This window comes from Schistocerca gregaria, chromosome 1, assembly GCF_023897955.1.
Source record: "Schistocerca gregaria isolate iqSchGreg1 chromosome 1, iqSchGreg1.2, whole genome shotgun sequence".
NCBI lineage: Eukaryota > Metazoa > Arthropoda > Insecta > Orthoptera > Acrididae > Schistocerca > Schistocerca gregaria.
The window spans coordinates 831,055,519-831,080,703 of record NC_064920.1 but is presented as its reverse complement, the minus strand read 5'-3'; the positions used below and the strand labels follow the sequence as shown (position 1 = coordinate 831,080,703).

Sequence of the window (25,185 nt, the reverse complement as noted above, 5' to 3'; positions counted from 1 at the left end):
CAGTAAACCCACATAGTACACAAAGGGCAGCAGATTATTCAGACTGGGGATGTATCAAGAATGGGGTACCACAGGGTTCTGTCTTGGGGCCTTTATTGTTTTTAATATATGTTAATGACTTGCATAATTATATTCATGAAGATGCAAACTTGGTTCTCTTTGCAGATGACACAAGTATTGTAATCAAGCCTAAAAAGCAAGAATCAGCTGAGGAAAATGCAAATAATGTTTTTCAAAGAGTTATTAGGTGGTTTTCCGCAAACGGACTTTCATTGAACTTTGAAAAAACACTGTACATACAGTTCAGTACAGGGAAAGGCATAACACCGGAAGTAAATATAGAGTGTGGGGGAAAATCTTTAGCTAAAGCAGATTGTTCAAAATTTCTGGGTGTCTGTATTGATCAGAATTTAAACTGGAAGACACACATTGACAATCTACTGAAACGATTGAGCTCAGCTACCTATGCTATTAGTGTCATTGCAAATTTTGGAGACAAGCGCATCAGTAAGTTAGCTTACCATGCATATTTTCATTCGTTGCTTTCTTACGGAATCATCTTTTGGGGCAATTCATCACTAAGAAAGAAGGTATTTATTGCACAAAAAGGTGTTATCAGAATAATGTCTGGGGCTCATCCAAGATCATCTTGTAGACAATTATTTAAAGAATTAGGGATATTGCCAGTAGCTTCACAATATATATACAGCCTAATGAAATTTGTTGTTAGTAACCCAGATCACTTCAGAATTAATAGCACAGTCCACAGCTACAATACTAGGAGACAGGGTGACCTTCACTACCGTTCATTGAACTTGACATTGGCACAAAAGGGGGTGAATTATACTGCCACAAAGATTTTTGGTCAATTGCCAAACAATATCAAAAGTTTGACAGACAACCAATTGGCATTCAAAAGTAAGTTAAGGGAATTCCTGAATGACAACTCCTTCTACTCCATAGATGAATTTTTAGATATAGGCCAAAGAAACACAGTAAGCATTAACAATTGTACCGTATATAAGACTAACAATGATTATTTGGGATAAATGAATCTTGTGTACTTTGACACGTTCCACATCATTACGAAAGAATCGTGTTCATGATCCATGGAACAAGTAATATAACTAACTAACTAACTAACTAACTAGGATTATTACTAGTAACATGTAAGTAGGAAAGCAGAAGTAAGTTTGTCACTAAATTATTGCTAATATTGTCAAGGATACAAAGATAGTTGATTGTGTACTCTGAACTCATTAAGTTACATCAATGATTAGTATGAAGGAGTAGATAAAAACAGCAGCAGAACAATGTAAGAATGCCAACTCATGTCTAGAATCTAGAAATAATCATCATGATTATTGCTGTGAATAGATTAGTATAAGTTGCAAGTGATTGTTGGTATACTTTCCAGAGATAAAGTGACTGATTGCAGTGGCCCATGCCTGTTGAGCATAGCATGACTTGTTCTACATCCTTGACTGGCTTTGCTTCCAGATGGAATTTATGTAACACAATGCGTGAATGAATGAACCAATACATCTATGTTTAAATTATTTCAATTTGTATTTTTCTGTTTTCATTCTTAATTTTATTTAGCAAAATTGGTGTCAAATTCATTTTATAGAACAGTTCCATTTCCTCAAAATAAATGAAAATCTTTGTGTTTCCTTGGTTTACTTTACAAATTTTGTATTCCAGTAATGTGACATATTGTACATACATATAGCTACACGAATCTTACAGTAATTTGAACAATCACATTTGTATCATTTGAAGTGTGTCAAATACAAAAAAAGTCTTGCAAAAAAGGCTTCATTCAATATTAAACCTTTTAAAAAAGACCCGGTAGACATCAACTCTTATTTACTCATCCATATATTGTATAGCGGTGAAGTCTATGAGTCGCTGACTAACCTTGTGACACCCAGGAACTGAAATGTAAAAGAGTGAATATCAACACATCCAGAAAGCCTGAACATCCTTATTAATTTTAAATTTATGTTCCAAATAACTGTTATGACTAAAAAAATGAAACTGCAACACATTTTCAAATATTGTTTATCGTTGTAATAGAAACGTCTAATAAAAGATGACAACGTTTACCTGACATGTAGCTGAGGGGCTTACATAGCCAACCCAGCATTATCATAAGTTCTGAATATCTTTTCAATAGCATTGCAGTATGCTGCTGTTCTCAGGTCTAAGCACAACTGTAGTTCACTTGCTGTACGAAGTGTTTCCTGAAGAAAAGTAAACAAATTAAATATGAAATTAAGTCCCAAACAAAAAGTTTCTTTGGATTCCAGGACTGTTATTACATTTTTTCCCTTTAAGTTTTAGTAAATTTATTTCAATATATTTCATCTGGAGGTTACACATGCTATCAATGTTGTCAAAGTTTGAACAAAGAAAAAAGCTTGGAAAACAGCAGACTAAAGAACAACAAAATTCAGAACAAACATTTATTCTCAGTGTAAGGCACTATCTCTCTGTCTCCCTCCCCCCCCCCCCCCTTTCTCTCTCTCTTCATTCCAGATGTAGTTCTCCACACTGCTCAATCATGTGCAAACTTCTTCATCTTTAAGTAATTACAGCAACTTTTACATTACTGTATTTGCCTCTTGGTCTCCCTCTACAATTTTTTCCTTTCATTCTTCCCTTTAACACTAAACTGATCATCTCATGATGTCACAGAAAGTGTCCTATCAATAAATCTCTTCTTCTGGTCAATTTATGCCACAATGCTCTTTTCTCACCAGTTCTATTCAGTACTTCCTCATTGGTTACATGAGCTACCCATGTAACCTTGAGCATTCTTGTGTAGGACTACATATCAAAATTTTTTAGTCTCTTCTTGTCTGAGCTGCTTATCATCCACATTTGCTTTCTGAACAAAACTCTGTTCCCAAAAAATACCTTCAGAAAAAACTTCCTAACATTTAAATTTATGTTCACTATTAATAAACTTCTCTTCAACAGAAATGGTTTTCTTACCATTAGAATAGAATAGAATTGCCAGTGTACACTTTATGTCCTCTCTACTTCAGCCATCATAAGTTATTTTACTGCCCAAACAGCACAACTTATCTACTACTTTTAGTGTGTCATTTCCTAATCTAATTCCCTCAGCATGAACTAGTTTAATATGTCTACATCCTACTACCATTCTTTTGTTTTTGCTGATGTTCATCTTATATCTTCCTTTCACGACATTGTCCATTTTAATCAAATGTATTTCCCAGGCTTTTGTTGTCACTGACATGTTTACAATGTCATCAGCAGACATAAATGTTTTGCTTTCTTCTCCCTGAACTTTCATTTTTTCTCTAAATTTCTCTTTGGTTTCCTTCACTACTTGCTCAGTGTACAGATTGATTAACATGGGGATAGGTTACAGCCTTGTCCATTTACTTTTCAACCACCACTTCCTTTGACTCTGGTTTCTGTATGAGTTGTCAATAACCAACATTTGAAGAGATTTTGTAACTTTTATTCAGTTCTGCCTTAGTAAATTTTGAGGCAACCATTCATTTGTTTTGTGATTGGTGATGTAGTTATTGTCTGCCATTCACACCTGTTTCCTAAGTTCAAATTTGTGCTTCTTTTTTAGTTGAAGGGAATGGAGTCTATCTGCTTCAAAGTTCTATCAAGAAGGACCATTACTAAAGTTTTGTATATTTAGAGACCAGGTGCAAAATTCCAAACTACAACTGTTTTATAGTTTTTCTTTGTGGTATATTTCTGCTTCTGGGCAACACAACCTAAATATCTGAGAAGGAAGTTTAACAAATCTGTTTACTCCTCATCAATAATTGTATTCAAAGCTGTGAAATATGGCCACCTCAATTTCTGCAGATGTAACGTCACAGCATAAGAAATCCTGATGTATTTGTATTGTTCACATTTGAATGCAACAAATTTTGCCTGTGATTATTTAAATTGGTAGTCTTTGTGCATCTAATTAAGCAGTAAAGAAAAGCTGTGTTTCAGAGACATTTATCTCTTAATTAAACAATGTAAAATCCAATGTAATAATATTATGAAAAAGGTAGTTGCTACTCACCATATAGTGGAGATGCTGAGTCACAAATAGTCACAACAAAAAGAGTGCCACAAAATAAGCTTTCAGTCAACAAGGCCTATGTCAAAAATAGACAACACACACACACACACACACACACACACACACACACACACACACACACACATGACCACAACCTCTGGCAAGCTGAAGCCAGACTACAATCAGCAGCATATGGTGGTGGAGGCAACCAGGTGGGGGTAGGAGGAGGTTTGGATGGGGAGCATGAGGGATGGTAGAGTAGGGGTGCAGGACAATAAAGTGCATCTAGTGGTTGTATGCAGGGATGAGTTGGAATGAGGATAGGGCAGCTACATGCAGTCAAGAGGTTAGGCGATGGGTGGCGGAGAGGGGAGGGGGGGAGGGGGGACAGAAAAGGAGAGAAGTGAAAAGAGTGAGTGCATTGGTGGAATAGTGGCCTGTGTAGTGATGGAATGGGAATAGGGAAGGGGCTAGATGGTTAAGACAATTACTAACAAAGGTTGAAGACAGGAGGGTTACAGGAATGTAGGGTATATTGCAGGTAGAGTTACTACCTACACAATTAAGAAAAGCTAGTGTTGGTGTCAAGGTTGCCAATGGCACAGGCTGTGAAGCAGTCATTGAAATGAAGACTGTCATGCATGGTGGCACGCTCAGCAACAGGGTCGCAGTTTGTCGGTGGCCATTCATAGTGACAGACAACATGCTGGTTGTCATTCCCATATAGAATGCGGCACAGTGGTTGCAGCTCAGCTTGTATATCACATGACTGGTTTGACAAATAGCTCTGCCTTTGGTGGGATAGCTGATATTTGTGACCAGACTGGAATAGGTGGTGATGGGTGGATGCATGGGACAGGTACTGGATCTAAGTCTATTAAAGGGATATGAGGCAAGGGGTTGGGAGCAGGGGTTGCATAGGGATGGATGAGGATACTGTGTAGACTTGGTGGGTGGCAGAACACCACTGCGCAGGTAGGGGAAGTTGTGTAAGTCATTTCTCATTTCAGGGCACGATGATAGGTAGTCAAAATGCTGGTGAAAAATGTAATTCAGTTGCTCCAGTGCTGGGTGGTGTGGCTGGATGGTGAGACTTTGGGTGGTGGTAAGTAACTGGAAAGATACGGCATAGAAGATTTTTGTCTGTACAAGGTTGGGAGAGTAATTATGATCCGTAAAGACCTCAGTGAGACCCTTGGTATATTTTGAGAGAGAGACTGCTCGTCAGTGCAGATGTGACCCCCACGGGTTGTGCCTACCATTCCTTGCACTCCTAAATCTTGCATGCTTCCTAAAGTTCTTAAACTATACAACCCAAGACACCCCATTGTGGCCGGTTGCAGTGCCATGAAAATTTCAGTGTATTCTAGAGACACTCAGCTTTCCACCATCTTGAACACCCAATATTTTAAGTACGAGGGTGAGAGAGTGGAGATCTGTCTACCTTGCTGCTGGTTTCTGTATGTGCAGGATGGACGTGTATCAGAATACAGCAATACTGATGGTCGATCGTTGCAGACAAGTGTTTTCAGCATGCGCCTGAGAAGTTGCATGTCCAGTACAAAGAGCAAGCACGCTCTATTCCTTAATGGTGTAATGACTATTGTTGTGAACAAATGAATTAGGTATTGAACTAAAGACACTTACACTTGACTTTTGGGTGTTGGACTTGTGAGAAGCAAGAACTTGTTTCATAGAGGTTATTAAACCAAACACATTATAATTGCATCTGTTAGTTTCTAGTGGTCCAAAACGGGGTTGACTCACAATATTAGAACGCTTGTGTGAATCTCGTAAAATTTTTTATTGTGGAGATGAAAATATAACAGAGTTGAAAAAAAGTATCCTGGGAGTACAGTCATTTCAAGAATGGAAAAGAAGACTATTTTGAAATTCCCATAACCAACTATAGTCTTCAGAGAAGAAGAGTTTGTGAAGATCGATGCAGCCATCTGACCTTAGAAGAAGATCACCGCACACAATACATGAGTCAGCTGTGAGAAATATGAGAGTCTTGCATCCCAGTACCACACTGTCTCTCTTGTCATCCAAAGACCATTAGAACATAGTGACCTATGTGACAGGACCCGAAGAAAACGGGAATTTAAAGACAGAAATGGAAAGAAGATATTAAGCATTGCCATAGCAACCAAGCCTAACAACATACGAGAACTGTTTCCAGATATCGCGTTGAGTGCAACGAACAAATCGAAGAAAGTTGCAAGTGCAGCACTGTAAAAGACTTGAGAAAGTAATAGCGAAGAAAACTGGAGAGATGACCTCAGTTTTTCGAATAAGATGATTGGGTGTGGAGAGTAAGCAGTCCCCACACACATACCTTGGGCCGACGCCGACACAGTAACCAGCCACCAGCTGCTGCTCAACAGTGCTGACTCCACCTCTGCTCGCCACTGATGACTTTCAAACCAACATTTGATGCCGCCAGTGCCAGTGCTGTCCACCAGAACTGATTACACTTTCACTCACCTATGCAGCAAGAATCCTATGCTGGGTGAGCAGAAACAAAAATTTTATTATTCTAGTAAGACTTGTTACAAAATACTGTGGGGTGAACTTTTACTGTGTAATTGCTATAATTGAAATTAGTATTAGATGCTCACAAGAGCTAAAGTCTACAGAAGCAGGGACAGAGTATAACAAGTTGGAGAGATGTCAGAACCAGCCATGGCTATGAGAATTGCTAAAGAAGGGGATGACAGGTCTGAAGTAGCGAATTTAATCAAAGCTCAAAATGCCCAAATGGCAACTTTGAGACAAAAACTAAATGCTAGATTACATGACCCAATTGCTAAGTTTGATGACCAGAAGGCTGATTCAGCCACTCTAAGTGAAAAATTAGATGCTCAGAGTGAAACTTTAAGTAATCAGAGTGAAACCTTTAACAGTCAAGCAACAAAAATAGTTTTATTGAAGACTGAATTTGAATCTTTAAATAATAAGGTAGAAAATCTGAAATTACATTTAAAGAGTGAACTCACTAGTTCTTTTAATACTCATGTTAATCAGCTATTTACTGAATCTGACCATAGACAGTATTAGTGATTTCCGAATTTTACAAAGAAACTAGAATTTGATGACAAAAGTAATAATAAAGAACCTGAGCTGAAAAATTAGAAAATGTATGTAATGTTATATTTAATTCTGTAAGACAGGAAATGAATATTTTGAAAGAGAACACTGATCGACGTAAGGATGTAATATTGATTATTCAATGGAAAATTCCAGGGGTGTTACTATATGAACTGTTACTACACAAGCTGTTGGTTCATGAGTAAGTAATTGAGAATGGAATGTCAGGGAAAAATTAGCCAAATTTGACATGCTAAATGTAAGTAGTCTGGTAGAACCTTTTGAAATAAGTATAGATCGAGAAATTACTGAGAGTATAATCTCTGGAAACATTTTGACTGTTGCCTTTTCCAAACTTCATGATAATAGAAATGTTAGAAATGATTCATAGAAAGAATTCAAACCTGTCCAGGACAGATTAGAACATAGAATAACGTTACTAAATGTCATGCTTCCTAGTAAAATGGTAATTGTTTCTTGTCCAAGATATAATATTTGAAGTGACCTGGATAAAATAGGAGTAGAAACTGGGCACATGAATGTGGGTTTTGTGGAGGTATTTCAGTGCCATGATCAGCCCTGGGTAAACACTGCTGTAAGGCATGTTAACACTGAGCTGAACAGGATGCTCCAGACACCTGGAAAGTCTCACATGAGCGTTGTTCCAGTTGATGCTATTCGTAGGTGGGGTTACACTACACATGGCCTGCACCTTAATAGGAAGGGGACAGATAAGTTAGCTTCTCTATTAGCAGATACTTAAGGGGGCACAGTCACACAAGGGGTGATCCCTGTGGTTATTGGGACCAGGCAGACAGGTTTTTTAGCTTAAAGCCAAATTCCAGACAGACAACAACCAAGGAAAATAGAAGAAAAGAAACTTCATGCACAGCAAATAGGGATAAAGCTAAGGGTGGTATCAACTTACTTCACCAAAATATCAGGGGAATAAAAAATAAAGTAGATGAGCTGATAATGTGTTTAGATGATGTCACAAATAAGAATGAGATTGATATACTTTGTCTGTCTGAGCACTGTGAGGATGGAAAATGTCAGTATAAATGGGTACAATTTAGAATCTTACACTTGTAGATGTGGTATGGATAAAGGAGGAGTTGCCATTTACATAAAACAAGGCTATAAATGTTGAAGTAAGCAAATTTTGTGTTGATCAGCACTTTGAGGTTTGTGCGTGTGAATTTCAGTAAGATAATGTTGTGTTGATATTAGCAGGTCTCCACTAGGAGATTGGGAGCTATTCATAAAAAAGTTTGACTCCCTATTATGCTGTCTGTCACACAAAAAGAAGAAATTAATCTGTGGTGATTTCAATGTTAACTTTGTAAGCAATTCTGATAGGAAAAGTGAACTAGAAGTGTTGTTAACAACATATAACTTAGAATCAGTGATCAATTTCCCTACGCGTATAGCTCAGGACAGTAGTACTCTAATAGATACTGTATTTGTACAGAAAGAAGATGTAAAACAAACACATGCTTTTCCTGTGGTAAATGAGTTATCTGACCATGATGCACAACTGATTAACTTTCAAAACCTAACAGGGTGTACACTTCAGAAAATCATTAAATAAAAGTGTGAGGGTGCTCGACCCAGTATCTATAGATCACTTCAGAGAAAGTTTGCGAAGGGTAAACTGGGAAGATGTATCTAATGAGCTAAATTATAATGATACATGCAGCATATTTCTTGATAAATTTACATCTCTTTTTGAACAATGTGTTCCAAAGAAAATTACTAATTGTAACACAAAAACTTTTCAAAGAAACCTTGAATTACTACAGATATTAAAGTGTCTTCAGAAAGAAAAAGAAAACTGTATGAGACAGCAAGAACTAGTAAAGATCCAGAAGTAGTTTTACACTATAAAAATTATTGTAACATACCGAGAAAAGTTGTAAGGAAATCAAGAAATATGTATGTTATAGAAGAAATTAACAACTCCAGCAATAAAATAAAATCAATATGGAGTGTTGTTAGAAAGGAGACAGGAAAAATAACCACTGAGGTAGGCAGTATTACTGTTAAAGAGAATGAAACCATCTTAAAACATTACACAGGTAGCCAATATATTTAACAATCTCTTCTTAAGTGTAGGAGAAAAAATTGGTGAGAATAGTCCAAAAGAAAAAGCCAGGTAGAACATGGAAGAGTCAGTTTTCAAATATTTTACTCAGATTAAGTTCCGTATAACAACCTCTTGTGAAATAAGGAAAATTATTAAATATTTGAAAAATAAATGTTCTGCTGAAGTATATGACATCTCTAACAAGTTATTAAAACAATGTTGAGCAATTACAGCTGATGTTTTGAGTCACATATGTAATGCATCACTGACTCAGGGTATTTTTCGAGACAGGTTAAAATATGCCATTGTTAGGCCTCTCTACAAAAACAGGGAAACCACAGATGTCAATAACTATGGGCCAGTATCCTTGCTTACAGCATTTTCAAAAATCTTTGAGAAAGTAATGTACTCAAGAGTGGTTAGCCATCTCAACAGTAAAGGGATACTTAGTAAATCACAGTTCGGATCTCAGAAATGCTTTTCCATTGAGACAGCAATATACAATTTCAGTGTCCACATAATAGAGTCTTTAAATAGTAAAATGTCACCAGTAGGAGTATTCTGTGACCTATCCAAAGCATTTGATTGTGTGAACCATGACATTATGTTAGAAAAATTACAATTCTGTGGTATAAACGGAACAGCATATGAGTGGTTTAAGTCATATCTACAGAACAGGAATCAAAAAGTCTCTCTATATGCTTCAAGTGATTCAAAGGAGTTTACCACTTCATCTAACTGGGGTGAAATTACATTAGGTGTTCCACAAGATTCAATCATCTGTCTGCTCCTGTTCTTGACGTATGCAAATGATGTCCCTTCCTATGTGAAACAAGATGCTGAACTGACACTATTTGCTGATGATACAAGCATAATTATTAATCCAGTAAAAGAAAGTCTGATAGAAAATGACACAAATAAGACCTTTGGAAAAGTTATTATTGGTTTTCTGCGAATGGGCTTCCTCTGAACTTTGAAAAAACACAGTACATACATTTTTCTGCTGCATAAACTATAATTCCTTCAATAAACATAATACATCAAAAGAAGTCAGTAGCCAGGGTAGAGCATACTAAGTTTTCTGGTGTACATACAGATGAGAATCTTAATTGGAAAATTCATGTTTTTGATCTCCTAAAGTGACTAGGTTCAGCAACTTTTGCAATCAGAATAACTGCCAATTTTGAGGATGCAGAAATTAGTAAGCTAATATACTTTGCATACTCCCGACTCTCTGATGTCATATGGAATAATATTTTGTGGCAACTCAACACTTAGGCAAAATGTATTCACTGCTCAAAAGAAAGTAGTTAGAATAATGTGTGGGGTTCATAGTCACACATCTTGTAGGCATCTGTTTAAAAGGTTAGGAATTCTTACAACTGCTTCACAGTACATTTACTCAGTAATGAAATTTTTTCTCAACAACATGGACCAGTTTAAAATCAACAGCGACATTCATGATTACAATACCAGAAAAAAGAAAGACCTACACTATACTTTACTCAAGCTATCTTTGGCAGAGAAAAGGGTATAAAACTTTTGATAAATTACCAGATGAAATAAAATGTCTGACAGACAGCAGTAATAGTTTCAAAAACAAATTGAAATCATACCTCCTTGGCAACTCCTTCTATACCATAGATCAATTTTTGAATATGAGTAAATAAATCTGGAGATATAATACATGTATTTTGTGCCATTTAAGGGAATGGGATAGATAACAGAAATATTTAGTTATAACACTATAATGGAAAAAAAAAAAAAAAAAAAAAAAAAAAAAAAAAAAACAGAAAAAAATTGTTTCCTGTGTGCATTTGACACATTCCACATCATAATGGTTTTTCCGTGCTATTGATCAATGGAACATGTAACTAACTAACTGTGGGGAGACTTTCATATAAAATTTAACAAGAAGTATTGGTCCATATGCAATCGAGTGAGGTTAATGTCAGATCCATGGGATCTGGGCGGAGTCACATCTGCCCCCAGAGACGTTAATGTTCTGTGTTAACGGGCGGAGTGACAACCGCAGGCTCCTGAGTTGTTGTCGGTTTCCCCACACCAAATTCCCTTCAATTCTCATGCTATTCTGTAATCTATTCTTGAATTCTTAAACTATCCTATGATGTTAGTAATGAGGTAACCGGATATGGCTACAAGATTAGGACCTATTTAAGAGAATCACAGATGGACAGTGATCTCTAGACATGAAATGAAAATAATAAAATATTATTTGAGTGAAAAGTATAAAGTCATGGCACTATTCAAACAAAGTAATATCTATACTTCATAAACTGAACCGAGTACTTTATTTGTGTATGATATATAGTGTAAAGTGAATGACTAAATAGCTATGTTATCGTAATGTATAATTTTCTATTTTTATGTTTTATACTTTTTGTGAGATATAAGGTAAATGGGAGGGTTTGTATAACTTTTGGAAGAGGTGAGTAGTGTAAGTACAAGCATGACTAACACTAATCACACACCTCACCTTTCTGACAATCCTCGCAGACAAGTGTAACTAATTCTTCACCATTTGTCATTCAATAGGTGTTGCTAAGATTTTTCTTCGGGGGCTTCAAAGGTAAAGGCGAGAATGTCCATTCTGTAGGAGACAAGCGAACTAGAGATCCTGGGAAACGGGGATGGGAAGGGTTTCCTGTCTTTGGGGCTATCTTCTTTCACTTCCTCAATCTTAGCAACCATCTCTACTGTTTCCTTTCTTACTTCTCTATTAAGTATCTATCTATCTTTCACTCTTTCGATATGCATATGCTTCTATTGCTGAAGTCCTTCTCAATTTCCATGGTTTATTATAACCTTCAACTTATTTCACATAAGTCAGCCGAAGAATCAGGATACACAAACACACTTAACCATACATACAACATAACACAAAGATGCAAACAGGGAAAGTACAGATTGAAATGTTGTGAGAATTGTCTAGTGTTGTAGGGGGAAAGGATGCGCACATAGAAAAATATGCATACATTGTTGTTAGCCGTGGTGGTTCCTCATCACATATTTAAGTAGTACTGATGTGTAAGAACTATTATGATTATTGTTCCTATTGGTGACAGTTCTGCATCATTAATTTTGTCGATCTCAAATATATATTTACATGTGCCTTTGAGAAAAAGCATAGCATCTACTGGGAGTTGGTAAATACAGGTAGACATAGCATCTGCTACGTGTGGACATCGTATCTGTTTATACAGTAAAAGTGAGGAGTGAAAGAGGACTCTAGGTTACAAGCTGAAGTATTAGAAAGTGAAATATGAGTGTAAAGTAGATTTGTAATTTTACCAGAGAGTATTTAAGTATAGTATACATAAAGATGTATGCTAGGGCAATGAACCAGGGGGCCTACTCAAGAAGGATATGGAGGGCACACTCAAGATTTAGTGGATGAGAGAAAGGGTGGATAGGCAGACCTATGAAAGGCTGACCTATACTGTGCAGACAGTGGCACCGAGAAGGGAACTGACCTGTACTATAGGAAGACTATAGGAAAACAGGGGCGTACCAACCAAAACAGAAGGAGAAAGGGTACTCCTAGGGGCAACTCATGTAAGGTATAGGTACTGTTCCTAAAGGGAAAAAGGGCAGTATTGTGACAGAAGTCACACGTTTAAAACGATGAGTCTGGTAAGTTTGAATTCTATGCTTAAATAGCCTCATTAAGTTTTGGGTTTACAAATATCCAAGAAAGGAACACTTTTATTCTACCCAGAGTTCCTCCAGATTACAATAGGTAATGAATAACAACATACTTAGAAAAAGTAGTACTGGAAGTAAGAATGAAGCAGCAGATTATTCAAGAGTTATGTACACCTGTCATTTACAATTGCAATAGAAACAGAAAACAGAGCTAACTCCAATATGGACTGAAAGGGTCATGTATTATAATTATGGTAAAATATGCATTGTCATTAGTAGAAAGAAAGACATTGTTAAAAGATAAAGAATTATTTTGTGTAATTGTACATAATTAATATGTATAAAATATCGCTTGTTTGAGCTAAGGGGAGGGATATGTAGTGTCTCGAGAATTTCGGCATAAATTCTAGAGACTTTTGGCTTTCTACTGTCTTGAACACCAAATATTTTAAGCACAAGGGTGAGGGAGTGAAGATGTGTCTACCTAGCCGCCGGTTTGTGGGTGTGCAGGATGGACGTGTATCAGGATCCAGTAGTGATGGTCGATCAGCAAGGACAAATGTTTGCAGTGCATCCCTGAGAAGCTGTATGCCCAGCACAAAGAGCAAGCACACTCTATTTCTTGATAGTGTAATGACTGTATTGTTGTGAACAAATGAATTAGGTACCGAAATAAAGACACTTATATTTGACCTTCGGATGTTGGACTTGCAAGCAGCAAGAACTGGTTTTATAGTGGTTGTTAAACTAAACACATTATAATTGTATCTGTTAGTTTATAATGGTCCCAGATGGGGTTGACTCGCGAGAGTTGAATGCTTGTGTGAATCTTGTGAAGTTGTTTTATTGTGGAGATGAAAATATAACAGAGTTGAACAAAAGTATCCTGGGAGTACAGATTCACTTCAAGAGTAGAAAACAAGTCTGTTTTGAAATTCCCTTAACCAGCTGTAGTCTTCAGAGAAGATTATTTTGTGAAGAACGACACAGCCGTCTGACCCGAGAAGGAGAACGGCTGCACACAATACGCGAGTCAACTGCAAGAAATGTGTGAGTCTTTACCCCAATACCACACTGTCTTTCTTGTTGTCCAAAGACCATTACACAAGTGCTGTGCCCCCACTGAGAGAATCTCTGTTCTTATAGACCAACACCTTCAACATATTGCCAGCGACCTACCCTCCTGTATAAAAGATATCAATCATTTCCTCCACTGACTTCCACAGTTCTTGTTCCTTTACTACATGCCACCCTGCTCGTCACTATTAATGCCACCTCTCTTTACAATGATATCCCTAATGCCCATGGCCTTACCTCTATTGAACACTACCCTTTCCCAACACCTGATGGATTCCAGTTCTGGAGCCACTCATCTGCAGTGCATCTACAGGACAGGTGGTCCCTCTCAGAATATACTGAAGGTCTCACTGAGGCCTTTACAGGCCGTAATTACCCTCCCAACCATGTACAAAAACAAATCCTCTGTGCCTTATCTTTCCAGTCACCTACCACCTCTCAAGTCTCGCAGTGTGGCCACAGAGGAGCATTACCCTTGTTGTATTCAGTACCAGCTAGGACTGGAGCAACTGAATTAGTATCTCTGCCACAGTTTTGACTACCTCTCATTTTGCCCTGAAATGGGAAATATCCTACAGAACATCCTCCCCACCCACCGCCTACCCCACCGAAATGGTATTCTGCCATCTAGTTTCCAAACTTATTTTATTTGGCTACAGTTTTGGCCATTTACTACTCTATCTGGTAGCCAAATAAAATATGTTTGGGAACTAGATGGCTAAAAGGTGTTTGATTTGACATCCTGTACTGAATAGCTGAGTCCCGCATAATCTCTGAGAAAGTGGACATATAGGGAACTACACAATATCCTTGTCCATCCCTACAACAATCCCTGCTCCCAACCCCTTACCTCATGGCTCATATCGTTGTAACAGACCTAAATTCAAGACCCATACCGTAACATTCACCCACCAACACTTACTCCATTGCGGTCACAAACATCACCTATCTCATCAAAGGCAGGGCTACCTGTGAAACCACTCATGCGACCTACAAGCAAAGCTGCAACAAATGTGCTGCATTCTACATGGGCATGACAACCAAGATGTCTGTCCACATGAATGGCCACTGACATCTGTAGCCAAGAAACAACTGGACTACCCTGCTGCTGGGCTCATTACCCAGCAAGACATTCTTCATTTCAGTGACTGCTTCACAGGCTGTGCCATCGCTCCCACCAACACCAGCTTTCCTGAATTGTGCAGGTAGGAACTCTCCCTGCAATATATCCTACATTCCCACAACCCTCCTGGCCTCAACCTTCATTAGTCATTGTCCTTACCCATTTAGTCCTTTGCCTGTTCCCATTCCAGCTCTACACAGCTCACTATTCCACCAATGGACCCAGTCTTTTTACTTCTTTTCTGCTACCCCTCCTCTCCCCCCACCCTCCATTTAACCCCCCAACTTCACCGCACTGCCCTACCATCTCCTCACCTCATCCTTGCATCCTCCCACCACCCCTATCCAGTCATCCCTCCCCCTCCCCCCCCTCTCTGCCTCAGCCTCCTTCTTACCCCTATATGATTGCCTCTCCCATCATGCGCTGCTGCTCATAGTCTTGCGTCAGCTGCCAGAGACTGTGATCACGTTTGTGTGAGCTTGTGCATGTGTGTGTGTGTGTGTGTGTGTGTGTGTGTGTGTGTGTGTGTGTGTGTGTGTGTTTATTTTTGACAACGACCTTGTTGGCTGAAAGCTTATTTTGTGACAGTCTTTTTGTTGTGCCTATCTGTGACTCAGCATGTCCATTATACGGTGAGTAGCAACTACCTTTTTCATGTTATCTCTTAATCAACTGTATCATCGTCTAAATATGCTAACAGTCTTGTTAAATTATTATTTGCACAAAACATTTTTGTGTCCTATGGACATTTAGCAAACGTGTATATATTGTTATTTCAACCCAAAATATTTATATTGATGTCTCATAATGTAAACTTAAAAATCATATCATGTCTGTATTTTCACTAGCAGGAAATATATTCGATGAGCTACATCAAATATACTTCCAATGGAAAAATTACAAATACCATGGATAGCACATTTTGTTGGAAGGTCATTACTGAGATATTTTGAGGAATCTTGGTAACTGCCAGAACTCTCATGATTCCAGAAAACTGTGAGAAGTAGAATTTTGTGCATGAAGTGTGGAAACACGTTCCATTTTTGATGTGGGAAAGAAGATCAATCATTGAAACGAAGGGATAAAACCATTAGGCAACAATGTAGATCAAAAACTAACAGGCCTATGATCAGAAACAGAGAAATGCCTTGATGCAGTTAATGAAACTTCCACATGCAGAACTGAAGCCAAGCACATGAAACTCAAAAACGTTCATATTGGAGCAAATGTTGACAAAATCAGAACTGGACATGCCACTGATGCATTTAGATCATCTAATAAGAGTTATTTCTGTAACTCTTGCACTACTGCCAAAAGAGACGGTATGGAACTTGCTGCTGAAATAAAGAAAATAAATACTGCTCTAAATGCAACAGAAAAAATTACAACAAGAAGTGTGGTTCAAGAAACATGGAGGAAAAATCATCACATATCAATTATGCTCCACTCTGATAGCTTTGGAAGAGGAATGGCTACAGAAATGAAGACCTTGTCAATACCAGAAAAGTCCAAAATGAAGATATTGTGAATACCAGTACAAGATTCGACCAAAGAAGATTCCAGAAATCTGTCAACCTATGACTTTCCAGTTCTCATAGGTGGGTTCAGTTGTGTGTTTCACAATGGAACAATTGCAGCAATGTCACTGTTGGAGACAGTGTACATAAACGTAACAAACACATGTGTTACAGTACTAAAAATACATAAACAATATGAGCTACAAGAATTATTGTGTGTAAACATTGAAATATCTAACACTAATAAATATTTTTAATCAACCTGCAGACAATTTAAGAATGTAATATTTAATGATATTTAGGACTGTATTACTTGTAATCATCAACTGTGATAACTGTAATTCCCTAAACGTTTGCCATAGAAGAATGGTCAAAGCCTAGGTGGGTTACAGAAAACTTTGTTGACCCAAAAAATACTTAATGTGGGAAATAATAGTTTATTCTGTTCTTAGAAGTCAGACAATATGCATCAACACTTTGAATGCAATTAGGAAAATGTGTAAGTCTGACAAAGCCCAGGATACATTGGTTTTAATCAAAACAAAGAGCATCAGAATATAGTATAAAAATATACGAAAATAAGTAACTAAACTACGCCAATTGTAAATAGTGTACCTACCAGCAGCAAAAACAAGCCGATTCTGTTACATATGAATGCAAGAATCCTTAAGAAGTATAGTTACTGAATTCCAGCATTGGCAGAATGAAATTCAGTGCACCATTCTCTGTGTAAATGATCGCTGGGTCATAATATAAAAATAAATGTGTTCATACCATTTGTTTCCTGCCATGCAGCCCAAGGATCAGGAGGGTAGCACTTTTTTCCATAGCAGAACCACTTTGGTTGTGACCCATGGTATCCTTAGATCGCAGTGGTATGTCAACAATGTTCTATGCTTTGTTGCAGCACATGAAAAGAGTTTCTACTGCTTGTCTTCACACTTGCCAAACCCTTCATGGGCAACAAGGTCATTGGATCCCTTCCCAGTTGAGATCATTTGCCATATTATGCATAGGGTGTTGTGTTTATTGGTGTCTTTGATGGTCACGATGTGTTACTGCCTTCTGAATATTTTTGGCATTATATCTCATTTATTTTAATTTTAACAACATGTAATATTCTTAAAAAATTAAGAAGTGTTCACCTGCTAAGACATTTGCATGGACAGCAGTCTATGTGTTTAACATCTGTTGTGTCAGTAAGTTGGTTTTTAATATTTTTCTTGTTAACAGTTTTACTAAATCAGAGTCATGCCATCATTTTTAAGAAAAGTTTGTATTATCTTTGTAGGCCAATCTGAAGATGCCTTAAATAAGGCTAAACATGTTTTTGGCGCACTATAAAATAATAAGTCTTGTTTTTCAACCCATATTGTTTCTCATTTCCAAACATATATCACTGGTTACTGTAATAAATCATCCCATTATGAATTGGAAAAAGTTCAATGTGTTATTCATTTGCTCAATTTGTGAAGCTCTTTCTCTTGAACACACCATCCAATCTTTGTAAGTAGTGATTATTTGTTTTATCCATTTTGCTTGGTGAACTCTGCAGCTGATTCCATTATCAGATGGCAGAGTTGATTGCTTTGCAAGTTTTACATTTCTGTCCTAAGGTAATGTTACCATCTGACAATGGACTCAGGCCTGAAACTTGTAATGGTATACCAAAATAATTACCATCCACCACCCCTACCCTGCTATCTCTCCCCCTACCTGCCCAGCCTCCTCCTTACCCCCACCAGCCAGTTGCTCCCATCATATGCAGTTGTGTGCAGTTGCTCGTAGTATGGCAGCCAGAGACTATGGTCATGTGTGTGTTATATTTGCACTAGTAAAAGTGTGTGTGTGTGTGTGTGTGTGTGTGTGTGTGTGTGTGTGTGTGTGTGTGTGTGTGTGTGGTGGGAGGGGGGGGGGGGGTTGTTCTCTCACCTATGAAGGCCTTGTTGGCCACAAGCTCATTTTCAGACAGTCTTTTCGTTGTGCCTATCTGAAACTCAGCATCTCTGCTACAAGGCGAGTAACAATTACCCTTTTCATGATATATTTTCTATACTTTTCTGTACTCTTTCTGTCCATGCTCCCAATTTTCTTTTTGTAGCTAGCAGAGATCATCAATATTACACTTAGTTACAGCTGTTATGTCAACTGGTGAGTACCACAGTGTCAAGACAAGATAAAAGAAAAAAAGGAAATCACTAACATACGAAAAATAGTCATACAGTACCATAATCTGTGAACATCCACAACTACTAACAGATACGAGTGACTACATTAGAAGGCAGAGTAAACTCTTAAGTTACTCACAACACCAGCTCGTTCTATTGTGTATCTCAAGCCAGCATCAACTATATCCTTCTCAGAAGGTTCACACAGTCTTTTCCTGAATGATTCTGTTGGATTTATCTCACAGTCAATCTTACATTTTCTTAAAGACAGCTCTACTGACTCTGTAAAAATATATAAGACAACTGTGTTTATTTTTAGAAATAATACCTGATGTAAGGTTATGTTTTCCACACACCAACAAAACAACAATGATGAATGTAACAATTAAATTTCTATGATACATGTATATAAAAAGCAGCATTAGTGGCTTTGTGGAATGCAATGACCAAATGTTAACAATGATGTTGACTAACTTCATTTAATTAATAGCACAAAGTAAAAGTCCACAATAAAAGATTCAAAAGCAACTATTCATATGTGTAGAGATAAATTATGGAAAGAGTATCAAGACGAGAGGTACCACTTCATCAAACATATTTCTACATCTCTCTTAGTCATGTTTCCACTTAAAACAAAGCGGAGTAAAAATATGGAAGTGTGAAATGGAAAGAACATATATGTAAATTAAAATACCCCATGCCAGCAACACAGCATTACATTTAATTCAGAAGAGAGATCATAAATAAGATCCAGAATTTCATTAATAGCAGTATTAGTGTCATCAAAAAGTGAAAAAATGTGTACCACAAATAAAAAGATAAAATCTATCAAATATAATCTAGTACATTAATAAAACTTGAGACAGATAAACAATTCAGTGATTATTTTATGAAAGTAAGAACAAACATTGTGTCATCTGCTATACAGAAGCATTACATTTTCTTCAAATATATGTTGGTACTCACACAAAAATACAAAAATCAAAGATAATTAAAAAACAGTGGTATTTTTCATGAGTGTTTCTATCATAATTCTAAGATTTTGTTCTGTCTTGCACTATTTTAATAAACAATTAATGAGTCAAGGCACATCTCCTACAAACTCAGGATGTCGTCCATCAAACTGAAAACTGGCTAATTACATTTAATTATTAACCCATTTCTTCCAATCTTTTCTAAAAAAAAATTGAACACAGGAACATACTTATTCATTTTTCTCATGACAGAACTTGGTACATGGCTCTCAACTCAACATTTTCATTTTCATGTATTCATCAAGAGAATGCAACAAATGTTCTCACACATAAAATCAGAAAGCTAAATAACTAAAAGTATTTTGCCTGGATAGCTCTGTTAGGAACAGTGTAGCCCATGAAAGGGAAGCTTCTAGGTTGTATTTCCTGTCTGCACATAGTACTGATCTGTCAATAAGTTTCAACAATCATCCTCTTGATATTTTCTGTGTCCCACCTCAGGTCTTTGACAGTATGGAGCATAAATAAAAATTAAGTGAGTTTGCTCCTCTTCTTAAACTACATGAAAGACCAGCCTTACAGAATTTTTTATCTTTTCTGCTGACACAAATAAGCTAATCCATGGCACAAACACAGTCATACCAGAAAACTGTACAGATGATAACTGAGCAGATATACAACTGGTTCACAGGAGATATCTGAAGTCTTAAGCTCATCAAGACTTTTATTATGCAATGTCCAACAAGCGAAAGTAGCTTACTAAGAATAGGTATTACAAATTAAAGACCAAGAGTAAAACTGCTTATAGAAATCCTTTGAGATGAGACAGATAATAAGCGTAAGTGATTTGATGAAATTTTATGGGGAAATTTGAGTCCAAGAAAATGATCTGTTTTATTATAGATGTTACCACTAGGGCTACATAAAGTAAAATGTCATGTATGTGAATGTGTTTTATAAAGTCATAAGAAATATTATATTCATTAATCAACCAAGTTCACAATTATGAAACTTAGAATAGGAAAATTCTGCATGGGGAAGTATTTATTTAAGTGCTTATTCATCCAGGCATCCATATCATAGGATGTGTCATCACCATACAATGGAAATAAATACCGTAACACAAATATACACACATATATAGCATATAAAGATGTTTTTTATGGGGAAAGGATAGGTAGTTGACTGTGGTAATCTTGAAGGATTCATGCTGACATTTTCCTGAAATGATTTGGCAAAATGATGTAGAATCAAAATGAGGATGGCCAGACAGAGGAAACGTATACCCCAAATTTGTGAAATGCACTATTTCTCTCAGTTCGGCCTTTTTGTACAATGTTCTTTCAATTATACACAATTTTCTCAATGCAACTTATAATATAATATCAGCTTTGCATTGTTTCTTCACACCTCTTTATTCAATCACTGCACACACTATGGACACCCACTATTTTCTCCAGAACCACAAAAATACTGTTACGTTCCCCACACTCCCTTCAGTCTGTCCAGAAAACTAATGAATCTAGTAATTAAAACTTCCGGGCTAAGAGGCCGTGGTCCAATAATAGAAATACTTCTCCCTGACGTTTCGTTGCCAGCTGCGGGCAACATCATCTGAGGTGAGTCTACGACTCACTTCAGAAGTGAACCGGTGTCACGACAACGTAGCAAGAAAGTGAGCAAACAAAGCTGCTGGGCCTTCTTCAGTTAGGCGAGTATTGATACTTCTTTTTGTGGTTCCAATGTATTAAGGACCGTATCGGGAAAGTGCTGCCCAAGTTCAGAGTTGAAACAATCTTCAGACTGAACAAGAAGATTTTGTGGTTCCAATGTATTAAGGACCATATCGGGAAAGTGCTGGCCAAGTTCAGAGTTGAAACAATCTTCAGACCCACCAAAAAGATTAGTGAATGCTTAAGATCGGCAAAAGATGCACAACACCCTTTAGCTACTCCTGGTGTGTATAACATTCAGTGTAGTTGTGGGAAGGTTTACATTGGAACCACAAAAAGAAATATCAATACTCGCCTAACTGAACATAAAAGGAACTGTCAACAGGGACACACGGACAAATCGGCCGTAGCGGAACATGTTTTTGAAACGGGTGACCATGAAATAAAATTTAGTGAGACGAGCATGCAAGCTAAGACATCACATTATTATGCAGGTATGTATAGAGAGGCTGTAGAGATTTTTAAACACCACAATAATTTTAACAGGAAAGAAGAAGGCTTGAAGTTAGATAAGATATGGCGATCGACTTTGTACCAAAGATGTGACAATCGATTACCTTCGATCGAGAGTAATGATGCCAGCCAGAGATAGTTTTACTGTTGACAACACGTAACGATTGTTGGCGCCCTCTACATGCTCTATATAAACAGGACCTCCATGGCCTAGCAGCCAGTCGTAGACTTACCTCAGATGATGTTGCCCGCAGCTGGCAACGAAACATCAGGGAGAATTATTTCTACTATTGGACCACGGCCTCTTAGCCCAGAAGTTTTAATTACTGAAGACGCCGGCCGTGAAAGCCTACATGCTATGATAATGAATCTAGGCCCATATATATGCTACTATGCCACATGACCTTCCTTCAGTCCTTCTGGAGAAATGAGTAAATGTACTGATTACTATCATGAGTGAGATCTTGAGCTCAGGACAATGCCAAAACATTAGTTTCTTTAATATGCATCTCATCACATGACTGAAGACATTACATTACGATCATGTATTGTGATGTGAAAGGGTGTGACCCCTTTCATTATTAACCACTACTCTGAGTTCACTAAGTAATCTTTAGTTGTGTAGTGTACATTACTTATGAAATGTAAATGATTCACTATAGTAATCTATTTCATTTGCTTGGGCAATTTAATACACAATTTTATTCCCTCATGGGAATACATTTTTGAATTACTTGTTTGTTTTTCCTTGGTAGAGTCCAAACTGGCTCTTGTTCCATGATTATATATAAACTATTAACGAGTCCCCAATATATACACCAGATTGTTGGATAGATTCACTTAATGCAGGCAGGACATCAAGTTTTTCAAATAATTCCTTATAATGAGCCTGACTAGCACTTTATGTTAGTATTCTTACGGCTCATTTCTGTAGTAAGAGAAAATTGGGTCTTCGATCCCAAGAAAATAATCCCGTGGCTAAAAACTGATTGTACATAGGAACAGTATGTCACCATAAGACTTTGGTATTGCAAACTGACAACCCCAAGAGCCTGTGTGTGTGTGTGTGTGTGTGTGTGTGTGTGTGTGTGTGTGTGTGTGTCAGTGGCTGAGAGATAATACATACAAATGTGTTTCCTTCTTTGAACTGATCATGTCCAATGGTGTAATGGTGTAAATGAAACACAGAAGCAAAAGTCTTTCATGAAACCACATTAAAGAAATATTTGTGTTCTAATGTTAGGCTTATTATTGATAATTGTCATAAAATTACAGTAAGTAAAACGTGTAACACAATACTTGTTAATACACTAAAGATGGCAGTCTTAGTAAACAAAGAACAATTTACACTTTTTTGGGACAGTCCACTGAAAAGTGTAAAAAGTATTGTTATTATTATTTTTTTAAATTAAAACTGTAACAGCAAAAGGGTCACATGAATCTTTCAACTTTTATTTTCACAGAAACATAATTGGTTTTTAATGTCTTTCTACCAAACTTATTGACTTTCCCTCATTTCTTCATGTACTGCCATTTTCTGAATTTCCATGAGTTCAGGATTTTTTCTTGAAGTATACACAGAAGTTTTTTGGTTCAACAACTAATGCCTCAAATGATGTAAAATAACTTTGTAGGTCCCAGAAGGTAGGAGACGAGATACTGGCAGAAGTGAAGCTGTGAGGATGGGGCATGAGTCGTGCTTGGGTAGCTTAGTGGGTAGAGCACTTGCCCGCAAAAGGCAAATGTCCCGTGTTTGAGTCTCAGTCCAGCACAAAATTTTAATCTGTCCAAAGTTTCAACTTTATAGTTGTATTTCGTCTGTAGCTCTTGTTATTCATCTCATAAGTGAGGGTTTCTATTTGTCCTGTAACAGGCATTTCAGTGTTGTCTTCTTACAGAAGAGACACTGTGTGTTTGGAGAACTCACATATTAGATTGGAAAGTGGATTGTCAGATTCATGTGGTGAGTTTCTGCCAGAGACAACTGACACTCATCAATAGATGAGTGCCAATATCAATTCTTTCCAGAACAGTGTCAGGATTCAACTGTTGCAACAGTGAAGATGGCTGTGGAACAGAATGGAAGGTCACTGACATGCTGTTGCCCTGGAGGGAGGAAAGCTCTGAATGTCCTGAAGGTGAGAGGACGATCCTTTGCACATGCCTACCACCAACTGGATGACTGTATCATCAGTGCTTGTGAGTTATTTTTGATTACTTGATGCTGCATATTATGTAAAACAACAGAATCAAATTCTTGGAATGAAATAAAAACAGAAAAACAGCTCTTGGACCAAATCACTGTAGGAACTGGAAACAATGATTGGAGTCATGTATTCAAGAGGTGCTTCTTGTGGCATAGGTATTCACTTGGGTGACTTTTGCTCATGTTCTTGAGGCCCTAATTTTATTGGGGATTAAATGACAATGGAAAGATTCTGCAAACTTAGAAAAGTTTGTCCAAAACTGCCTACACTCCTACTACCATGGTGGAAATATTAGTGATGAGCAGTTACGTCCAAGCACACCAAAGTGCAGCTTTACTCAGTTTATGCCAATGAACCTGACAAACAGAGACAGCTTCAGATGTGGCATCCAAGTAGATTTGCAATGGCTTAAAGTATCTTGATTAAAATGAATTCCAACCAGACAGCCACTATAGGGAGAGTATTTTGTTCCTTGCTTTCTTGAGTCATTTCTAAACCATGGAAACATAATGACAACAAACAAGTCCTTTGCATCCCTTCAGCTTGCCAGGAAACTCCAACAGAAGAAAATAACTTCAGCAGGAACAATGAACATGATTTGCCCAAATCTCCTCAACTATCTAGAAAACAATTATGACTTACATTCCGCCATCATCTTGAAGGAGAATGATAAGCCAGAGTGAAGCCAGACAGTGTACAAATGGAAGGAGAATAAGAATGCCATTATTCACAGCACACTACTTTCTGAGTTAGGAGTGAGTGAAGAAGGAAAGAAGAAACCTGAAACTGTTACCTTTTATAATGATTCAAAGTATGATGTGGAAATTGTTGATCAAATGATTCATAAGTATTCAACTAAGGTTGCTTGGAGGAGATGGTTGATGCAGGCCTTGCAGTATCCTGGATGTGACAGCAATAAATCTGTGGATCATCTGCAATTAAATAGCCAAAAATAATCTGAAAGGAAGACAGCTAATAAATGAAGGCATCAACAGGAAACAATAAAGAGTGAACCAAAAGCA

At 37.3% G+C, this 25,185-nt stretch overlaps 1 protein-coding gene across 2 annotated transcripts in view; it reads right to left on the bottom strand.

Annotated features, from left to right (window-relative positions):
* Window positions 1-1,640: 1,640 nt before the first annotated feature.
* LOC126272020 (glutamate dehydrogenase, mitochondrial-like) overlaps window positions 1,641-25,185 on the bottom strand; it is a 196,262-nt gene continuing 172,717 nt past the window's right edge. For both annotated transcript variants that reach the window (XM_049974518.1, XM_049974528.1), the window contains 3 exons: window positions 18,936-19,078; window positions 2,110-2,246; window positions 1,641-1,937 (listed from right to left, as the gene is read on the bottom strand). In XM_049974518.1, the coding sequence (XP_049830475.1) occupies window positions 2,130-2,246; window positions 18,936-19,078 (260 nt within the window). In that variant the 3' untranslated portion in view covers window positions 1,641-1,937; window positions 2,110-2,129. The remainder of the gene's footprint in view (window positions 1,938-2,109; window positions 2,247-18,935; window positions 19,079-25,185) is intronic.